The sequence below is a fragment of the Acipenser ruthenus genome, chromosome 7 (genome assembly GCF_902713425.1).
Source record: "Acipenser ruthenus chromosome 7, fAciRut3.2 maternal haplotype, whole genome shotgun sequence".
In the NCBI taxonomy this organism is placed as follows: Eukaryota; Metazoa; Chordata; class Actinopteri; order Acipenseriformes; family Acipenseridae; genus Acipenser; species Acipenser ruthenus.
Window position 1 is genome coordinate 36140857 of NC_081195.1, and position 20858 is coordinate 36161714.

At 39.5% G+C, this 20858-nt stretch overlaps 1 protein-coding gene across 3 annotated transcripts in view; it reads right to left on the reverse strand.

Annotated features, from left to right (window-relative positions):
• The window catches only part of LOC117415536 (synapsin-3-like), a 203774-nt gene that overhangs the window by 104886 nt on the left and 78030 nt on the right, over window positions 1-20858 (reverse strand). For all 3 annotated transcript variants that reach the window (XM_034026029.3, XM_034026030.3, XM_059026849.1), the window contains exons 5-6: window positions 13449-13605; window positions 6124-6213 (exon numbers count right to left, since the gene is read on the reverse strand). In XM_034026029.3, coding sequence (XP_033881920.1) covers window positions 6124-6213; window positions 13449-13605 — 247 coding nt within the window. The remainder of the gene's footprint in view (window positions 1-6123; window positions 6214-13448; window positions 13606-20858) is intronic.

Below are 20858 nucleotides of genomic sequence, written 5' to 3' on the forward strand. Positions count from 1 at the left end.
GGGTCCTAACATTTTGTTTATCCATAACATAACACTTAATAGTGCTCTTGAAACACTAAAGTAATATATTCAATGCAAACCATTTGGACAAGAAGTCATTTTCAATGTCTCCTAAAAGACTTTTAGTCCACTAGTCTGTCTTTGAATTTATTAGGTTTCTTTTAATATTTCTAAACATTGTGTTTAAAACTGGGTTCCTGGTTTGAGTACCCAGGTAAACGGCTAGTTTCACAGATCCCTCTTAGCACTAATCTTGGACTATCCAATGTTAATTTAGGTGAGGCAGTCCAAGATTAGTTAACCAGGGTCTGTGAAGCCAGCCGATAGTGTTGAACCCAGTGCATGCTTGGCTTATATGTAGGGCTTGAAGTTTTCGGTTTTAACCGATAATAACCAAAAAAAAATCTCGAAGGCCTATTTAGAAGATTTGTTTTAAAAAATGTTGAACCGATAAACGTGGGTTTTGGCAACATATTTTAAATAATGTCAATCATTCACTAGTCTCTTTCTACATAAAGAAAATGGCTTTCAGAAGGCAGGCAGTGTGCAAAGACATTGCAGCTGACCAATGATCAATTTGTTTTGCACTATAATATGCGTCACTTGCTTAGCAACAGGTTTAATGACCACGCACCCAAACAAACCAGCAACATGGCATGACCAGTTCGTTTTTATGCCGTTACGATTTTATTCAGTGACAAACTGATACTTCTCACAATTCAAAAATGCATCCTAATGTGGACATCCTCACTTCAACACTGTAAGTGTAAATTATAGAAACTGAAAACTGATGTGTTTGAGTGGTGTTTATTTTTAATAACCGAAAATAACCGATTTTGCCAAATAATAATAAAAAATGATAAAACCCCCCATCATTACAGTGTAAAGGGGTTGGGGTAGCAGCGAATCTCACACTTTCTCGGGCAGGACGGCACAGCTAACCTCCTGGTACTGCACCACATTCTACCACCATCATCACATTGAACAAACAGACAGTGCCCCTCGTTTACCACGGTTTAACCACTGCCAGACCACACACGTGGTGCACTGTCCATTGCTTATTGGGTGCTACCAGTGATCAAGTAATATTGTTCACTAAGAGAAAAGGTTAAACCAATTCAAGGGGTGGCAGTTGGTTTCCAACTTGAACTTATAAACTGATGCTCCAAAAACAGATGCTGAAGTATCATGAACCAGATGACACCACAAAGATCAGACAGACAGACAGCATTACCACTTGCATCTCTAAAACTATGAAATACTCAGTGCTAGGGTATGTATTAATACAAAGCTAGAAGTCTTTCTTAAAAGTTTTTAAATGTTTTAGGTGTGGAAATCTCTGTAGAGAAAGTAGTGGGTGCTGGTCTTGCACATTGCAAACATTAATCTTGTTTCAGAGTGAATAAGTTCATTATTGCTAAGCGACGTATGCAGAGGAGAGAAAATATAGAATTAAGGATTTAGTCGAAACATTTCTCAAAGATTATTTTATTATTACTGCACAATCACCTAATTATAGGGGAGGGTTATTCAATATGAGAAAAGTGCAACTGGAAATAGATTCATTAGGCCATGAAAAGATTTGAAAGAAGAAAATCCATCGTCAGGGGTTAGATTATACTAATTGGGATAATTGATCCCTCATTGATCACAGGGAAGTTGCTGGGTCGGGAGAGACAGGGAATTACAAGGGGCATTCAGTCACAAAGAGACCCTGCTGTTTGAAATTCGACTCTGTGCAGACAGCCCACCTCAACGCACTGGCAGAGAGGCTTTGTATCACAGCCGCAAACCCAAGGGATTAACGTGGAGCCTGCAGCAACCCCTGTTACAATGATGCAGAAAACGAGACAAATTGAAACTAATTAAATACATGGTATGAGACTCAATGCATGTAGTCAGGGATACAAAAGAATTGCATTAGAGGTGTTAGTTATATAGAAAAATGAGGTCAACACTCACCACATCTTAAATGAATACGGAGCTGTGGAGCTGAATCTCATTACAAATGCACACATATCAACGGTTCATTAGTAGCCAAAGATACAGCCTTAAACAGCTCATTCACAGGATGTGAAACCAATCATTGATCTAAAACTCTTTCAAAAGTCATGATTCTGAGACCCTTGAGAACATCGGAATGCTCCTATCATTTCCTCACATAGAATGAGTGGTTCTCAACACATACTGGGATCTCTATTATAACCCCCCCCACTGACTGTCACCCCAGACAGGGATTACAATAGTAATAATAATAATAATACCAACATAGCTACAGGACACAGGTCTTCATGTTCAAAGCAGTGTTGCACTTTCTAATTACCCATCCACAGCTTACCTTACATGTTGAAATATTGACCACTGAATAGCTTTCCAGTTCTGGGGGCAGGGACAGACGATACTTCACATCTTTCACAGTGGACTTAATTTGGGTACAGTTTTGAAATAAAGCAGGAGCAAACGATCACAGCAGTATGAGGCGTGAGAAGAGACCCGTGCATATGGAGACAAGCATAACAATGAAGGGATCTGACCTTTTCTGAGGTTCAGTGCTGTCTGACTGTACCTCCAACATGAGCGATGAGCTCTCTTTCTCTCTTTGACATGACAATACTATAAACACCAGTACATGCAGCTCCATCACACAATGGAGACATTGAGACGCTTGCAGCCTGAGCTCCTCAGATATAAATCCTTTGGTTGGTCCATCGGGGACTGCAGTACTACAAATACCACTATTGGGAGGTGGAGCTGGGAAAAACACACACAAGGTGCAAACAACAGAAAGTTATAGTAAAGCTTCCTCTTTGTACTTGGATCAGAAGCTGTAGGACGGAAATGCCATATGAGAGAAACTGTGTTGTTAATGTTAAACCAGTTTGCTGCAGGTGACTTTGGCATAAGTGGAGTTGCTAAGGTAACTTAGGTATAATATGATTGGAGATTGGAAAGCATGTGCAGAAATGTATGGGAATGGAAAATATGGAACACAATTAACTATAGTAACATTGTAAAAGAGAGCAGATAGTGGTTGGTTGCACTTGAATGGAGTAACAGCTGAATGGTTAATTTCTATTGATACAGTAGTAAGATAACAAAAACAGACTGTGGGCACGTATATCCTGAGCCCAGTATAGTATAAATACCAGGCATAGAGGTGACACAGACAGAGACGCCTCTAATACCTCCAGGATCATCGTGGACCATCAGTGAATCAGTGTGAGGCTGTCTCTCCAGGGGTTCAGGTAATCTGATCAATTGCCTGTCTCTGTTAATATTGCAGCCCGTATTGTATCTAAACAATAATGTTCAGTGTAGTTAATTTCATGTTAGCCTTAAAGTCTGTGACTTGTCTGTGAGAGGAGTGTGGGGCAGGTAGATAAAACAGGAAGTTCTACCTTTCTTAGGCAGGATACTGTAGGGGTACTGCAGTTATTCCATGAGTGAGGATGGCTGAATAACCCACAAGCCGCTGCAGATAGCTACGGAAACCCTTATATGTACTACTGCATGCCCTGACCCACAGCAGGGTGTGTGGTAGGACATATCTTCCAACATGTCTGGGTGCGTTATGAGGCACAAGGCCATAGGCAGAGCCTAAGTTAAAAAAATAAATAAATTCCATAAGCTGCCCCTTTGCTGTGAAGATCCAACACAACCACTCTCCACCCCGATCTCAGATTCTGCACTTTGGCTGAAATTTGTACAGCCCGGGGCTTTACAGGCGCTATCGCCATGGTCGAAGAGATCGAGATTTTGAGATTCCAAAGAAAAGAAATCCAAGGAAATTGATCATCATTTTAATTTTATATGATTATTTTTAATTGCTGTTATTGTTTGACTACAAAAAATGATAACAATGCTGCATTTCTAAGTATGCATTTCAAAGATTCCATGCTCCTGAAGCTCTGTGTATCAATGCAAGAACTCAGAACACTGCATTAGTCCTATCGCTGGTGGTCTGCTTATACTACTGGATTTGCCATGCCTTTAGGGCACCCCTACCTGTACGTTGTGATGAAGTCCAGGAATGTTTCATTCGATCTGGTACTCTGCCATCAATTCAATCAAGAACACTGTGGGTTTGTAGTTTTACATCAAAGCCACGCCTCCATTGATAAATGCCTCACTGAACCAGTGCAGAGCAGCACACAACAGCGACAGTGATAATGGCACTCCCTCTCGGATGAGTTTACATAGCGATCACTTAGGGAGATAACTTCTACACTCCAGCATTGGGTCTGATTTGCATGGATAAGGTGTTTTGCACCGGGACACATCCTAAAGTTATGCAACCCTTTTTGCAAGGGAATGACAAGGCTGGACTGGCTGCAATGAATCCTGGTGCAGTTGTGATCTGCAACCCTTAACTGACTTGATTAAGTGCAATCTTTCAGACTGGACATTTAATCTTAAAGGACTCCAAGCATATAGTCGCAATGCTTGCTCAGCTATGTTCTCTCTAACCATAATATTTTCACAGCCCAAAATACAGATTTCTCAAAAACGTATAGTGCATTATATGGTATCATATGGCTTGTGATTAAGCACACCCAATAGCATTCCTTCATTCTCACATTCCTAATAAATGTGTATTCTTCCCAGTTAATCTCCACTTGTTTTCCCAGTCTGTATTAGAGAGAGTGCCAGACGATCATCTCACCCCTCTAATCAGTTATGAAAACACTGTATTTTTATAAAGGTTTACCTGATACTGCGTATTTCAGGAAGAAGCAGTATGTTTGGTTTAATCCACAGCTTGGACTTGTTGACCTCAAATTGTACATATAAGCCCCCTTCACTAATTCCCTGCCTTGACATTTCCCAGATTCTTGTTGTGTAAGTCACATAGCGAAATAACGAGGGGTAGTGTATACTATAACCAGTGCATGCACAAACAGAGGGTCCTCAAAATCACACAGCAAGAGAAAGTATATACATATTTGTGAATGGGATTAGAGCCAAATGCAATCCGAAACTGGTATAGGAGGTTGGAAGTGGATGATAAAAGCCTGATGAACATTGTTGCAAATCAAGGCAGTTATTACTGTACTCTCAGACAATCTGCCTCAGAATATGTCCCATATGGCTGCTGATTGTTCCAAGATGTAATACACCCGTACAAGCTTTAATTAAATTGCTTGTTTCTGTGCATATCTGAAATGCTTGTGAGAAAATAAACTAAAATAAAATGACCATCCCTTGGTCTCAAGTCTGGGGAACCAGCCTCGCCAAGAAAACTGTAGTATCCTTGAACTACCCACACACGGTGCACTCTGCAGTTGTGATACTATCAACAGCACCTAGAGAAAGTCCTGAGCAAGTTTCATCCCAACTGGAGAAGCACTTCTCTAGACATAGGACATGCAGACAGACACCTTCACATGCCCGCAGATTATGATTCTATCACAAGCTTCTCCGAAAGAATGCAAGTTTCATGACAATCAGAAAAGCAGTTCCCTAGATATAAAAGTAAAACTAATTTGGCTGCACGCACTGCTGCCTCCGCTAAAAGCAATGGAAGACAAGTGGTGGGCTACATCAATAATGGACTGTTATGTTAAAAAGCAGGACTTAAATGATACAGGGGGAGCTTGTTGTCATAACTGTAAATAACATGCATTTATCATCATTAAATAAACTACAAGTGGACTACAAGTTGCTCTGAAGTGGTCATTACAATATCCACTTGGGGGTAATAAGGACAAGGATAACCCACCCCCAACACTGTTAATCGTTCTGCTGTTGCTTGGCCAACACTTTTAAGTCTGTGTACACTTTGTGCTGTTGCTCATGTGATGCTATTTAAGCACTTGGGAAAAGCCTGTTTTCTTAAGATATGTATAGAGCTCCATAATTGCACTCCCCGCAGTACACACACAATATAATTAACCACAGAGAGCAATATATATTATATATATATATATATATATATATATATGCACATGTGTTCTGCAGAGTTTAACAGGCATGCTAGCAGTATACAGCTTCATAAACCCTGTTTACTATGAAATGAGATCAAATTGAAGCAATCATAAATATGTTATCGTTGCGGGCAGGAATAAAACCAGTTTGCGAAACAGTCAGGGAAAAAAAACAATGGTGTTTCTGAAGAGCACTCACCATCTCCTTGTGATTGGGGAAGAATGTCTGCTCAGTGAGAGGGAATTTTTCCGGGCCCTGGGATTGGAAGATCTTTATCAGCTGGGAAAACTGAAAGAAAACAGGAAGAAGACAGGGTTCAACTTGTTTTTTTTGTTTCATGGAATGCAATTATTTTCATTAAAGAAGAGATTTCCTTTTCTTTTTTTTTTTAGGATAGTTTATTCAACTATTTCATAAGCTGGGCACTCACAACTAGTGTGTTTACTAGAAGGCTCAATATGTTATACACACTGCCATCCAATAAATATTAGGACAGATTAAGAAATGTAAATGATTACATTGTTGCTCGTTTTACTCAACTCAGGCCCTTGTTCACAGTCTTGGTGTCCCTGAATAGATAGACATCCCTCCTTCGCTTGAATGCAGATGTCAAACCCAGAAAACCCTGCCTTGTTTACAATCAAATAACAATCAGTGCCATTTACTATAGAACTCATGATCAGACTATCTAGAATCACTCATATGTTATGTACCTACTTTTAAAATACATGAACTGAGATCTAATATGGGCCAACATGCCTTTGTAGATGAAGCATCTCATCTTTGGAACTCATTGTCTTCGAACATAAAAACAGCCCTTTCACAATACCTTTAAATCACTCAGAAATATGTATTTTAAATCTGACCAGGGTTGCAAATCCTATAAATACTGACTGACCAGGACAAGTTTTAACCTCTTATTAAACTTGAAACATCTCCCAGTATGCATGGCAGTTGATATTTCAGTCAGCGTGATGCTCTTTGGGGAGGGCTAAGGAAAGATCAGCTGTATGTGATAAATTAGTTACATTTGCTGTTTGTTTATTTGTTTATTTAGCAGACGCCTTTATCCAAGGCGACTTACAGAGACTAGGGTGTGTGAACTATGCATCAGCTGCAGAGTCACTTACAACTACGTCTCACCCGAAAGACGGAGCACAAGGAGGTTAAGTGACTTGCTCAGGGTCACACAATGAGTCAGTGGCTGAGGTGGGATTTGAACCGGGGACCTCCTGGTTACAAGCCTGTTTCTTTAACCACTGGACCACACAGCTGTTTCAGAAACATAAGAACATTTACGTACGAGGGGAGGCCATTTGGCCCATCTGAGCTTGTCCGGTTCCTAGCAGCTGATTGATCTCAGAACTATCAAGTTGGGCCTTCAAGGATCCAAGTGATTCTACCTCAACAACATGGCTAGGTAACCCATTTCATCCCCTCACCACTCTCTGTGTGAAGAAGAGTCTCCTTCAGCAACATGGCTAGGTAACCCATTCCATCCCCTCACCACTCTCTGTGTGAAGAAGAGTCTCCTTCAGCAACATGGCTAGGTAACCCATTCCATCCCCTCACCACTCTCTGTGTGAAGAAGAGTCTCCTTCAGCAACATGACTAGGTAACCCATTCCATCCCCTCACCACTCTCTGTGTGAAGAAGGGTCTCCTTCCCTCGGTCCTAAGTCTATCTCCACTTAATTTCTACCCTCCTCTGCTGGTTTCTGTGCTTAAAGTATTGGCTTGGGTTAACGATGTCAACTCCTTTTAAGGTTTAAAAGACTTCAGTCGTGTCCCCCATAATTCATCTTTATTCCAGGTTAAATGGATTCATGTGTTTCAACCAATCCTTAAACTCTGGGATTAGTCTGATTGCTCTTATTTGAACTCTCCCCAAGGTCACAAAGTCCCTTTGGTGCTGAAGTGACCAGAACTCGACACAGTGCAGTATACAATGGATTAATTTTGAATGAATGCCTATTCTTAACTTTGCTTTTGAGTGTTACTTGACATTTTTTTAAATTTATTTAGTAAATCACCAATTATTTTATTGTTTTCTCCCAATTTGGCATATCCAATTAATTTTAGGCTCAGCTGACTCGGGAGCGGCGAAGACAAGTACACACTGTCCTCCGAAGCGTGTGCCGTCAGCCGAACATTTTTTTTCACACTGCAGACTCACCTTGCAGCCACCTCAGAGCTACAGCATCGGAGGACAACGCAGCTCTGAGCAGTTTACAGGCACCCGGCCAGACTACAGGGGTCGCTGGTGCGTGGTGAGCCGAGGACACCCCGGCCGACCTAACCCCCCCCCCCCAGGGGGTTTCTCGGCCAATTGTGCGCCGCCCCCTGGGAGCTCCCGTCTACGGTCGGCAACAGAATAGCCTGGACCTCCAGGCTATAGGGTGCATCCTGCACTCCACTCAGAGTGCCTTTATAGGATGCGCCCCTCGGAAGCGCCGTTATGTGACATATTTGAGCAAGCATTCTGAAAAGTGCAATGGTCCCCTACTTCAGAAATTGACATTTTAGCAAAAAAACAAAACAAAACAAAACAAAAAAAACACCTGAGCTGTGCAGAATGCTTAATTGAGTCACTAATAAAAGGCCAAAGCCTGATTTTCCAAACAAATATACTTCAGCTGCTATCTTCTTATCATTCTATGTTTTAAGATATAAACAAAGCCCTCAAAGACAAGACACAGTGCATACCAGACACAGGTGAAAGCATGAATGTGGGCACGGCTTTTTTGTTAAGATTCCAGGATAGTCGTTGACAGATCTTATCATGCAGACACGTGCAGAGCATGTGTCATGTAAGGTGTGGTGATAAAAGTTATGATAAAGCAATTGTAACATAAATCCTTAATCTATCTCGAGACAAGTAAACATGTATTTGGATACCGTCTCAACACATGCCTTTAGCCATGTATAAACAATACCTTACAATAATGATCTAGGGTTTTACCACAATATCTTCTGTATCACCATCAAAACTACATTCATATCCAAGTGTCAAAAGTTAGATAGACTATATATATATATATATATATATATATATATATATATATATATATATATATATATACAGACATGCTCAAATTTGTTGGTACCCTTACAGCTCATTGAAATAATGCTTCATTCCTCCTGAAAAGTGATGAAATTAAAAGCTATTTTATCATGTATACTTGCATGCCTTTGGTATGTCATAGAATAAAGCAAAGAAGCTGTGAAAAGAGATGAATTATTGCTTATTCTACAAAGATATTCTAAAATGGCCTGGACACATTTGTTGGTACCCCTTAGAAAATATAATAAATAATTGGATTATAGTGATATTTCAAACTAATTAGTTTCTTTAATTAGTATCACACATGTCTCCAATCTTGTAATCAGTCATTCAACCTATTTAAATGGAGAAAAGTAGTCACTGTGCTGTTTGGTATCATTGTGTGCACCACACTGAACATGGACCAGAGAAAGCAAAGGAGAGAGTTGTCTGAGGAGATCAGAAAGAAAATAATAGACAAGCATGGTAAAGGTAAAGGCTACAAGACCATCTCCAAGCAGCTTGATGTTCCTGTGACAACAGTTGCAAATATTATTAAGAAGTTTAAGGTCCATGGAACTGTAGCCAACCTCCCTGGGCGCGGCCGCAAGAGGAAAATCGACCCCAGATTGAACAGAAGGATAGTGCGAATGGTAGAAAAAGAACCAAGGATAACTGCCAAAGAGATACAAGCTGAACTCCAAGGTGAAGGTACGTCAGTTTCTGATCGCACCATCCGTCGCTTTTTGAGCGAAAGTGGGCTCCATGGAAGAAGACCCAGGAGGACTCCACTTTTGAAAGAAAAACATAAAAAAGCCAGACTGGAATTTGCTAAAATGCATATTGACAAGCCACAATCCTTCTGGGAGAATGTCCTTTGGACAGATGAGTCAAAACTGGAGCTTTTTGGCAAGTCACATCAGCTCTATGTTCACAGACGAAAAAATGAAGCTTTCAAAGAAAAGAACACCATACCTACAGTGAAACATGGAGGAGGCTCGGTTATGTTTTGGGGCTGCTTTGCTGCGCCTGACACAGGGTGTCTTGAATCTGTGCAGGGCACAATGAAATCTCAAGACTATCAAGGCATTCTGGAGCAAAACGTACTGCCCAGTGTCAGAAAGCTCTGTCTCAGTCGCAGGTCATGGGTCCTCCAACAGGATAATGACCCAAAACACACAGCTAAAAGCACCCAAGAATGGATAAGAACAAAACACTGGACTATTCTGTGGCCTTCTATGAGTCCTGATCTGAATCCTATCGAACATCTATGGAAAGAGCTGAAACTTGCAGTCTGGAGAAGGCACCCATCAAACCTAAGACAGCTGGAGCAGTTTGCTCAGGAAGAGTGGGCCAAACTACCTATTAACAGGTGCAGAAGTCTCATTGAGAGCTCCAGAAAACGTTTGATTGCAGTGATTGCCTCTAAAGGTTGTGCAACAAAATATTAGGTTAGCGATTTTCTTATTTACAATATTATGTTGAATAAAAAATCAAAAGCAAAGTCTGATTTCTATTAAATATGGAATAAACAATGGTGGATGCCAATTACTTTTGTCAGTTTCAAGTTATTTCAGAGAAAATTGTGCATTCTTCGTTTTTTGCGGAGGGGTACCAACAAATTTGAGCACGTCTGTATATATATTCTACAGTAATCATAGAATTCTAGCTATAAAAAGATTAATTCGGCATATGATTGAATGTTTAGACGATATTCAACTTTGATTCAATTCATTGTTATCATATATCAGTGCTTGTTTCAACATACAGAAACAAAATGGCAAATCTTGTTGAAGTTTATTTTATTTGAAGTTATAGAAATAAAAATAGATTGCATTTGATTTTAGTAATTCGTTTTCAATGTATAATCAATTATTATACTAAGTATGTTCAAGACAAATTAACCATATATTGAGTTGTAATTAAGATTCTAAATATATTCAACATTCAACAATGCATTCATATTCGACCAAGTAATTCAACATAGATTAATATTACTCCATACTCAGTTAAAACCGAATTAAATCATACAATTGATTTATGCACCATGTAAATTCATAAGTTGTTTAGTTACCAGTCCTTATATATGAAGTTGAAAGAGTCTCGCAATGAAGAATTACTGTATACAGCTTTCTCCTCGTGGTTAAAATGTTTCAACTTATAAACTTGAAATCTGAAGTGCAGTCCTCTCCATTTAAGGTTGGCAAAGAAAAAAACAAGATGGCTTTTTCTTCAGGACTCCATATCCCACGATGCAACAAAGCCACACTTCCTGTGTGCTTAAGATGATGATTGTAGCAAGAAAGTGCCAATTAGAGTAGATTCCATGCATTTTTATAACATTTGAGAATAAGCGTGTCTCTAAGATTATTGCCATTCAATTGGATGTCTCTCCTAGTGATTCCATTGGTGAATCCACATTCAGGTCATTTTACTGGCTGTTTTGAATGTAAGCAGATGACATCATAACTTCATCAAACAAATACCTCCCCTTCTTCATTTGAACAAAAGGGTCATAAATCACAGAAAAGGCATTCAAATAAAAATACTCTTTTGTGAAATAACTTTTCCTAAGTTATTAATTTTTACTTAATAATCACATTAATATTTTCCAACACAGAATGGCATTTTCTCTAAGCAAATTTCTTTGGTAATCAATGAGTTTGTCTTTATCTCTTATTAGAGTCATCTTCAAAGAAAGTCTGGAATCTAGGGGGTTAGATCACTTAAAAACACAGATGGCATTCTGGTCTTTAAAAGTTAGACCCATATATTGATAGGAATTCTATTAACAACTATAAATAGTCTTCACAAAGGGCATACAGAGGTACTGATGGCACTGTACACTACATACTATGACTTTCGGTTTAATTTAGTTAGGACATGTTGATGGCAAATCGTACATATACAGCCCCTTCCCATATTCTTAATGTGTGAGTCAGATAGAGAAAAAAACGTTTAGTACTGTATAATATAACTAAGGCCCTGTGAAATAGCGATTTCACAGGCTGTGCGGAAATCGTGAAAATAGCCCAATACCGTGATTTTTACAATATTCTTAAGAAATAAAAAGAATTCCATAATTATTTGTATTTCATACAAAAAAATCACATTAACAAAACTGTACAGCTCTGCTATGTGCCTGCGTGTAATTTTCACAAACAGTGCTGTGCAGTGATTATGTCATGTTACTATATGCAACCTAAGCAGGAAATTAAAATACTACACACTGTAAACAAGAAAATGGATGTCTCTAAAAAGGCTAAAAATGTGTCTGCAGCAGATCACGTAAAGCCGTACCCAGCAGGAGTTTTACACAGCGATGAAGGTAAGCTCTTCTGTACATCCTGCAACGTTACTGTAGATCACTACCGAAACTCGTCTGTTGACAGGCATTTAGATTCAAGTATTCACCGAAAGAGAAAGGCGGAAATTCAGAGCAGTACTGCGACTGCTTTACTTGCAAAGGAACAAAAAACGGTGAATTCCATATTTCAAAAGTCCACTTATTAAATTTTGACCTGACAGGCGTTTGTTTGAGCAAATATCCCTTTTGTAGCAAATAGTGGAGCGATTCCTTCATCAGCCCAGCTGAGACGTGAATACTTACCTAAAGTTGCTGAGTATCATAAGCAGGAGATTATGGAATTGGTAAAACAGCTTGGTTGCTTGTCAGTGGTCACATTGACAAGTCGACTGATGCACAAGATCAGTATGTACATATTTCCGTGCACATTCCGCGAAATACGATACTTTACCCGTGACACTGCCATGAATATCTTATAACAATTGCAAGTCGCCCTGGATAAGGGCGTCTGCTAAGAAATAAATAATAATAATAATAATGAATTTTAAAGAAAATTTCTGGGCCTTAAATATAACCAGTACACGCACATACAGAGGGTCCTCGTAATCGTACAGTGAGTGAAATGATCGAATATTAGAATTGGAATTGATCGAATTAGAACCAGATGCAATCCAAGACATGTATAGGAGGCTGTGATACATGTTTGGTGGGGATTGGTTTAGACAGACAGGTTTAGTGTAACAGATAGAAAGACAGCCAGACAAACAGAAAGGTTTCACACAGCCTTCAATCAGGTTTACACAAATGTGTCTCAACTGAAATGCCCAATCTGATTTTTTTCTAAACTATTTATTAATGCTCTAAAATGTCATTTCTATGTTTATGGATTGCAACCGCAACTGCACTTCCTTTCATCTGAAACCGCATGCTTCACAATTACTTGAAGTGACCTGCAATTAGGTCAACTGCCAGTTTCTGATGTCAGCTGTCACTTTGCTATTCTTTCTAGTCGACTAGATGAATATATGATGCTACCCTTGCCTTGCACTTGAAGCTGCAGTGCTTTTAATGGACCAGACACTGATGTCTCTGAAACACCTAAACTTGGCAGGGGAAAAGCCCACTGAGTCCTGCCCCAAGCTGGATGCGTGTGCCTTGCTTGGACAGCACTTACCACCCAGGGTTTGCTGCAGAAGTTGTAGATGGAGTGCAGGGAGTTGAGCCCCGGAACTCCCCCATACTGCAGCCCGATGATGAGGCTGCGGAAGTCTTCTCCCTGGGCCATGCTGTAAGCATGCTGGCGAACCAGGACCAGGTCAGGCTTGAAAGACCTGCAGGGGCAGAGAAAACAACCATGGGAACATTCCACCAAAAGAAAGGGTGAAGTATGTGTTTTTTTGAAAACACAGATTCATTATTTTGAATTTAAGTTTAGCAGGGATGGGTTAATACCATCCCTGCCAAAATCCATGTGTGGAATGTGTCTGGGTCTTGATTGCCTAATTGATGGCCATAAGCCCCAGCCACATGGTTATAAAGGGAGTAAAATGCAAAATGCTGATAGCTGAAGCTGGGTGTTTTGATTTGTAGTTTGTTTGCCATTGTTTTGTTAAAACCTTTATTTTGTTTCTGTTTTGTTTGTATTTGTAAATATAAGTGTGCATCCATGCTTTAAACTGCAGCTTCCTGCCTCTGAGTCACCTTCCTGGAGGGATCCATCCTTGACCACAACTATACCCTTTCATAGTCAGTAAGGCATTTTGTCACAAAACTGGCCTGAAAACCAACATTTCTGAAAAAAAATGTGATAGTGATGCAATCGGCAACCTAATTTCTTAATCGATTATCCCATATGCATTTATCGACAACATTTTGTTTTTCAAAATCAAGAATAAACGTTAGGATTTTTTAACAACTCTGCTGTGCTAATAGTTAAACAGCAAGGCAAGACTTACATTAAAATGAGAACACTTAAAAGTTCCGTTTAATTAACAACTGAAAAGAATATGTGTGCACCCTCACCATGTCCCTTAATAATAATACAAAATCAATACTGTTTTTAACAGGTCATATCGATCTGAAATATGCTTGTTAATTAACATAACTTTATTAACATTCCCATCCACACGAAATCCCATGAACTGCCAAACATCGCTTTTCCGTCCTCCCTTTACCCCTAGAAAATGTCAGATTCTTCCATTTTTAAAAATAAATTGTTTCTTTAATTTATAAATCAGGAAAATGTAAACAAAATAGTTTTAACTGATGTGACTTGTCCAACGTGAATCCACAGGCCTAAAGGTTTGTATCCTAGCAACGTGCTGACGTTGGCTACCTATCGTACTAGCAGTAATATAATCGCATAACTACATTATCAATGTTTTAATGCAATGGGAGACATCAAACCAGGCTCTACTATGATGCATCAATTCACTGATATGTAAATCGAAGCTCGTGAAATATAAGGACAGATGATCACTAATCGATTAGTTATTGCATCAATATTGATTGTCAATTGATAGTCGACAATATGCCCTTCACAGAAAACAATAATTTGATGCTTGTCTTCATCTCCTTCCTGTAACATTGTACTTGAGTAGGCAACCTGTTTTTACCATGCTCTCCGTAGGCTGTCATTGTGCTTCACAACCACTTAGCAATGCTTTTACCATGGTATGCAACAATAAACCTGCATCAGGGAAGATAAGTCCATCATTGCACTGAGCCTGTATTCAATATGTGTAAACGTCATATGTACCACTGTTTTTATTTTCACACAATCGCTGCACAGAGTTGCATGCTCCTAAACCCCAGGTGATGTATTGCTTGACAGCCTGTTTGAAGAAAATCAATGAAAAACTTCAGAAGGGATGAATTTATTGGTATGTCAAGGTCATTCGATAAATTCACACTCCCTGAGCCTGGCAAACAGGAATTTGATTCACAACCAAAACCATGTATCTAAAATTCCAGGGGCTGCAATGCAGACTTAATGAACCAGATTTTTTTCTTTTTCTTAATCATGTATATATGCCTTGGATTAACCTTGAACACCTATAGTCTGATCTACATGGATGGAATATTCAGTATCACAAATCCATTCAAAGTTTGATCAAATTCAAGAAAAAGGTTTCCAAGATTTAAGGCTGGTTTGCAACCACCAGGATAAGGTGAGCCTAGAAATCACCCTGAAGTACTGCATGTGCCAGACCTAGGCTCAATTACAATTGGAATTGTGCAATTTGTAATGAATTGTAATTACAATGTAACTGTAACTGGAGTTGAACCTTGGCACACCTGTGTAATTGTAATTATACTATGTAATTGATACATTTACAGTGCAATTGCACATTTATTTGTGATTTGATCATTATTATTGTACTTTAAACCACTTAAGTGACCTATTTGTTTGAAAACAATAAAAGTTATACAGTATGTATATGTACCTGTGATTATTGCTGGGATATACAGAGTAAAGAGAGTAAATATGTCAAATGTGGGTAGTTGTTTATGTTACTTTTTAGTTTAATTGTAAATTTAATTGTAATTAGAACTGCCAGGCAGTTTTACGGCTTCCAAGCTCAGTACCAATTGGAAATTTTAGAAAGCTGTAGCATTGGAGCACAAGAGTCAACAGATCAGTTTTATGGAGCAGTTTCAATTCAAAATACTGCATTAGTTCATTATCACACGATCTACACACTGTAAGGAGTTATAAGCTAGTTTTACATTTAACCTTAAGGAGGGGTCAAAGGTCACGATCAATGTAATGTTTTGAATAGTGCATATATGGGTTCCTAAATGTGTTATATAGTAACCATAACTACATGTGCACTGTAAGGAGTTATAAGCTAGTTTTACATTTGACCTTAGAGATGTCAAAGGTCGCAGGCAATGTGACTTTTGGATAGAGCACATATGGGTTCCTATATGTGTTCCATAGTAACCATTAACCTATCTGTACTCTGTAAAGAGTTACAAGCTAGTTTTACATTTCACTGAAGGTTTTTAAAGGTTTTTAAAGAAATGCGTCATGCGGCCATATTGGTTTACGAACAAACACCAATTTTGAAAAAGTCAATTGTATTGACACAGGGATGATGATGCTTGTCAACTTTGGAGTTAATCAAATAAACCGTTTTTCAACTGAAGTGGTTTTAAATTTAAGAAAATGTAGGTCTGGCAGCCATCTCTTTTTTTTTTTTACAAAAGAACACCATTTTGCCCTATTTGAATTCCATGTCCCCAGGATGACACCTACCAAGTTCAGAGTTAGTTAGTTAAACAGTTTTCAAACAGAAGCAGTTTAATGTTTGGGGCGCGTTTCGGCGAATTTGGTGGCAGCCAATTTGACATTAAAATTTATCTCAGTAACTTATGCTTGCCAAACTTGAAGCGGGTTTGGTTGTTGATGACATATGCCAAGTTTCAGATCAATCGCTTCACTGGTTCCCAAGAAGATGATTTTGAAAGGTTTTTCAAAAAATGCGTCAGGCCGCCATCTTGGTTGACGCAGCAGCGCCGTTTTTTAGCATCTCAATTGCATTCAACCTGGGATGATACCTGCCAGGTCTGATGTTGATTGGTTACACAGCATTCCAGCAGGAGTCATCTGAAGTCTTGGGAAGAATAAAAAAAAATAATAACAATAAAAATCTTTACAAAACAGCACTGTAACTGTTATTGCAATTTCAGCACACAATTCTGCTGTCATTGTAATTGGCCCAGGTCTGGCATGTACCGTACCAGCCTTTAGTCTTTAGTCTAAATGCTGGTTCATAGCAATGAACTAGATTCGGGAACTTCTGAAGACATGTATTTGAATTCCGTGCAGGCGACACAATGATGACTCCGCTTTTTAGCTCCAGCCTGTCTTCCTGCCAGCACCATGTGTGATTGAAATCAGTGCTCCTGTCCTGACCTCTCATGAGCACTAACTCCCCAATACAAACACTGAAAAGGGCTGGATCTCCAGTATTCTGCAGAGGTCCTACCTTTACTGTCAAACACCATTATTTATCATTGTAGCTAAATCCAAAATGTCCGGTTCCAGCTCATTTAATTTTACCAACATGTTACTCTCTGAACCTGAACTCCAACACAGTGCAGGGATATCTCAGAATTAAAACAATGTCATAACACTGCTCGGAAATTCTTTAAGTAAATACAGCTCTATTGCATGTTTTACTTTGTTTTTTTTTGTTTCCTCGGAGTGAAAGGTTTAAATGAAAGACAAACAGTCAACACTTCAGCAGCATTTTGGCTCTGTGTAAATATTTTTCTTCACTTTCCCTCCACCCTCACAATAGCTTACCCTTTCACCCTCCTTTGACAAATTATTCAAGCAGGTGCCTCTATTCAAACCATTTAAATTATATCTCTTGGTGCATTAACACATTAAACGCTTTCAAAGAAGAAAAGGGTGATTATTTGGGAGGCAAGAAAAAAAAGCTCTGTGAAAGTACTAATCATTTGGATGGTCTATCTAATTAAAAAGAGGTTAATCTGGCTTGTTACAAAGGATTCTGGGAAAGTGGCCAATTGAGCCACAACATGGGCCACAGGGAATTATGGGAATGCTCTCTCTCAGCTGCCCTCGACCCGCACCTCTGGTTCCAATTCCACCGAGGTCATGCAATACAAAGGGTTGTCATCTGCGTTATTGAGGTTATTATCTCAATTTATTCTGTTGCTTCCCAACAGTCTTAGAGTGGCGGCTGAATGTTTTGAAAGCATCCATCTTTGGATGCTCAAAAATGCTTTGTTGAGCTGATAAACAGATTAACAAAGCTAAATCAGAAAACTAACTGCATTTAGCGTGCTGCACTTGTATCGTGAAAACATACAATAGCAAAGCAAGGTAAGATATGATAAAGCACGGAAGAGCATGGTTAAGCACAGGGGAATGTGATTAAGAAAAGGGGAGCATGACCTCCAAGAACTTCAGGTAACCAAGAGTATTATTATGAACCTGCCCCTGCTCCTCCAGTGGTTGCAAGAATGACATCACCTGTCTGTGTAGATCTCACGAGTGCAGATCGGAAACAAACACGCGTTATAGCAAATGTGTATTTCCATTTTAAGAAATGGCATCTGGAACCATACTAGGTTAAAGACCTGTTTGCAAGCCTTGCTTTTCTGTGGTCTTTTCTCCTGGAGAGGGAACTTGTCCCCATTTGTTCAACACCTCCATTCCTTTCATCAACCAATCAGCTGTTTCCCCTATTGACTGACAGGAGCTTTGCAGCCAGTGGCATGTTTTGAATCTGATTCTCTATCAGACTCTAAAGTAAGACTCAAACAGAGAGGCATACTTAACCTAGAATGGTTCCATGTCTGTGTTCCATGTTTAATGTCTTCTTTCAAAGCAGCACGCTTCAGCGATACATTTCAAATGGACACTGCACGACAGGTAGAATTTATAGGATCAATTCACTAGCTGTAACCCCTTCAGACAAGTGTTATATATACGTTCAACCCAGCGGTTTCAATAACCAGAGACAAAAGTACAGCTTATGAGGCTTGTTCTGTTACCTGTAGCACAACTGCATGTTTGAAAGTGAAGTGAGCCCTTAAAACCCTCGTAATTTATGACCTTTCAAAGCACACAGATGCTACAAGGCCTGGGCTGAATTGAAATGATTGGTGCTCACATAGAAAGACAGGTATTTGCTACAGCACACTTGAACTGTCCTCTTTCATTTTCCAGCAACACCCTGTTATTTTGTTCCCACAGTATATCCCCAAGCTGCCACTATTAAACACTGCTTGAATGTCTGTTCTCTTGTGTAAAGGAGGGCCTGTAGTGTTTACATTCCCCTTCGAAGGACTGAAACATTAGGGGAAAAGTAACTCCTGCAAACAAGGTGGTACTGTGCAATCTGAAAACTGGGCCGTTGCCACACTGATCGCTTAAGTGGTTTAGCTCTCATGACTCGAGACGCAACCCTAGAAATATGTGGCAGTTATGTGAGGTGGCCAACGAGTAACAATTCCAGATAAACAAAACAAACCCGAGCCAAACCAGCACACATGGCTCCCAGACCCAACCGCAGCCAGATTCAACGAGGCATGGGTCCCAAGCTTCAACTGGAATGCTGGTCCAGACCATTAGCTGCGGATGGGCGGGGGGGATGATTAATCCAACCTAAATTACATTTCGAATCAATAAAAGAAAATGAAAACTGGTTCATTTAAAATGATATAATTTGCAACTTGAATTAAGAACCCATCACTGAATGAAGTGTACATATTGTACAATCATATGTTGATAATGACAAACTTTTTTAAAATCACCCAAACGGTGATCTTACATAGACAAGTTTTATTTTGCAGGTTGTACAATGGCTGTCGCATGTCTGTAGGTTGTGGGTCTGACCTCCAAAATACAGGTCACTTGGGTGGTCTGCAAGGATGCTACCGTACACAGCACAACCTCATTACAGAACCACCACACAATTCAGCCTCATTGCCAGTCTCTGTTTAAGAGAGGCCCTTGAAACTCCCTCTTCATTAAGATCATTAAGGTCAAGATAAGTCTTATCTACTTTTGGTTTGTACAAATGAAGTAAATGGAACATGTTAAAAAGATTGTACAGATTTACACTGGACCCCAATATGGCAGCCATCTTAGGTCACAGGTCAAAGGGCAGCGTTAGATTTTGGCTGTAGATTTTCCAGAACATTGGAAATTTAAAATTGCCAGTTTAAATGGTTTCTCAAATATTAGAAAACGATTCAGTACCATCGGCCAAGCAACTTCCAGTTCTAGCAAGTTGCAACCAACTGTGAATCCAATTTCAAATCAATCCGCACAAGTTCCAGCTTTTCATTATGACTTGCTGTAATGAAAGCCAGTAATTCCAAGTTTATTTTTATTACCCATCAAAACCAGCCAATGAATACTTTGCAACTACGACAGCAGCCAGTCCTGTACCTGCCATAGTCGCAGCCTGTCAGCTCGACTGGAGCTCAGCATCTTTCAACAACAACAAATCAAGACACGGACAGTTCAGTAATTTTGCTCCATTCAGATATCTGTCCAGATAAACTATAAACAGCTCTGACAAGTACAAAGTTATTTTGTATGTGATCCTTTATGAACATTTTCAGGACTGTTTTCAGGTTCAAGGTAAATGTACATGCAGGTTTAAGTCTGAATGAAAATAAGGAGAAACATCGTTTTCTAATAGTGCCCTCTCGATGAAGGCTCTACCGTGTGCAAATTGACCTTGGCTTTCATTATTGTCCTCGCCTTCGGCTCAGGACGCATAACTCCAGTTGCAGTCAACCACCGCACAAAATACAGCCTTCATCTAGAGAGAGCACTATCGCTTAGTTAGCAACAGAAGGTGCGGCGGCGGGTTGATAAACGCATACGATTCAACAGCGCCACCTATGGGTGTTATATAGCAGACCACAGTTAAGAGCACCCTTTTCTCCACCCCCTTAGGTCAGATTGGAAAGAGCACTGGAAAACTTTCAGGCAGTGCTGGAAACAATATACTCCAAACCATAAAGGAACTCAAATCAAAAGGCCAAAGCACTGTCATAAAAGTGCCTTAAGTATTTGCTTTAGAGGTTT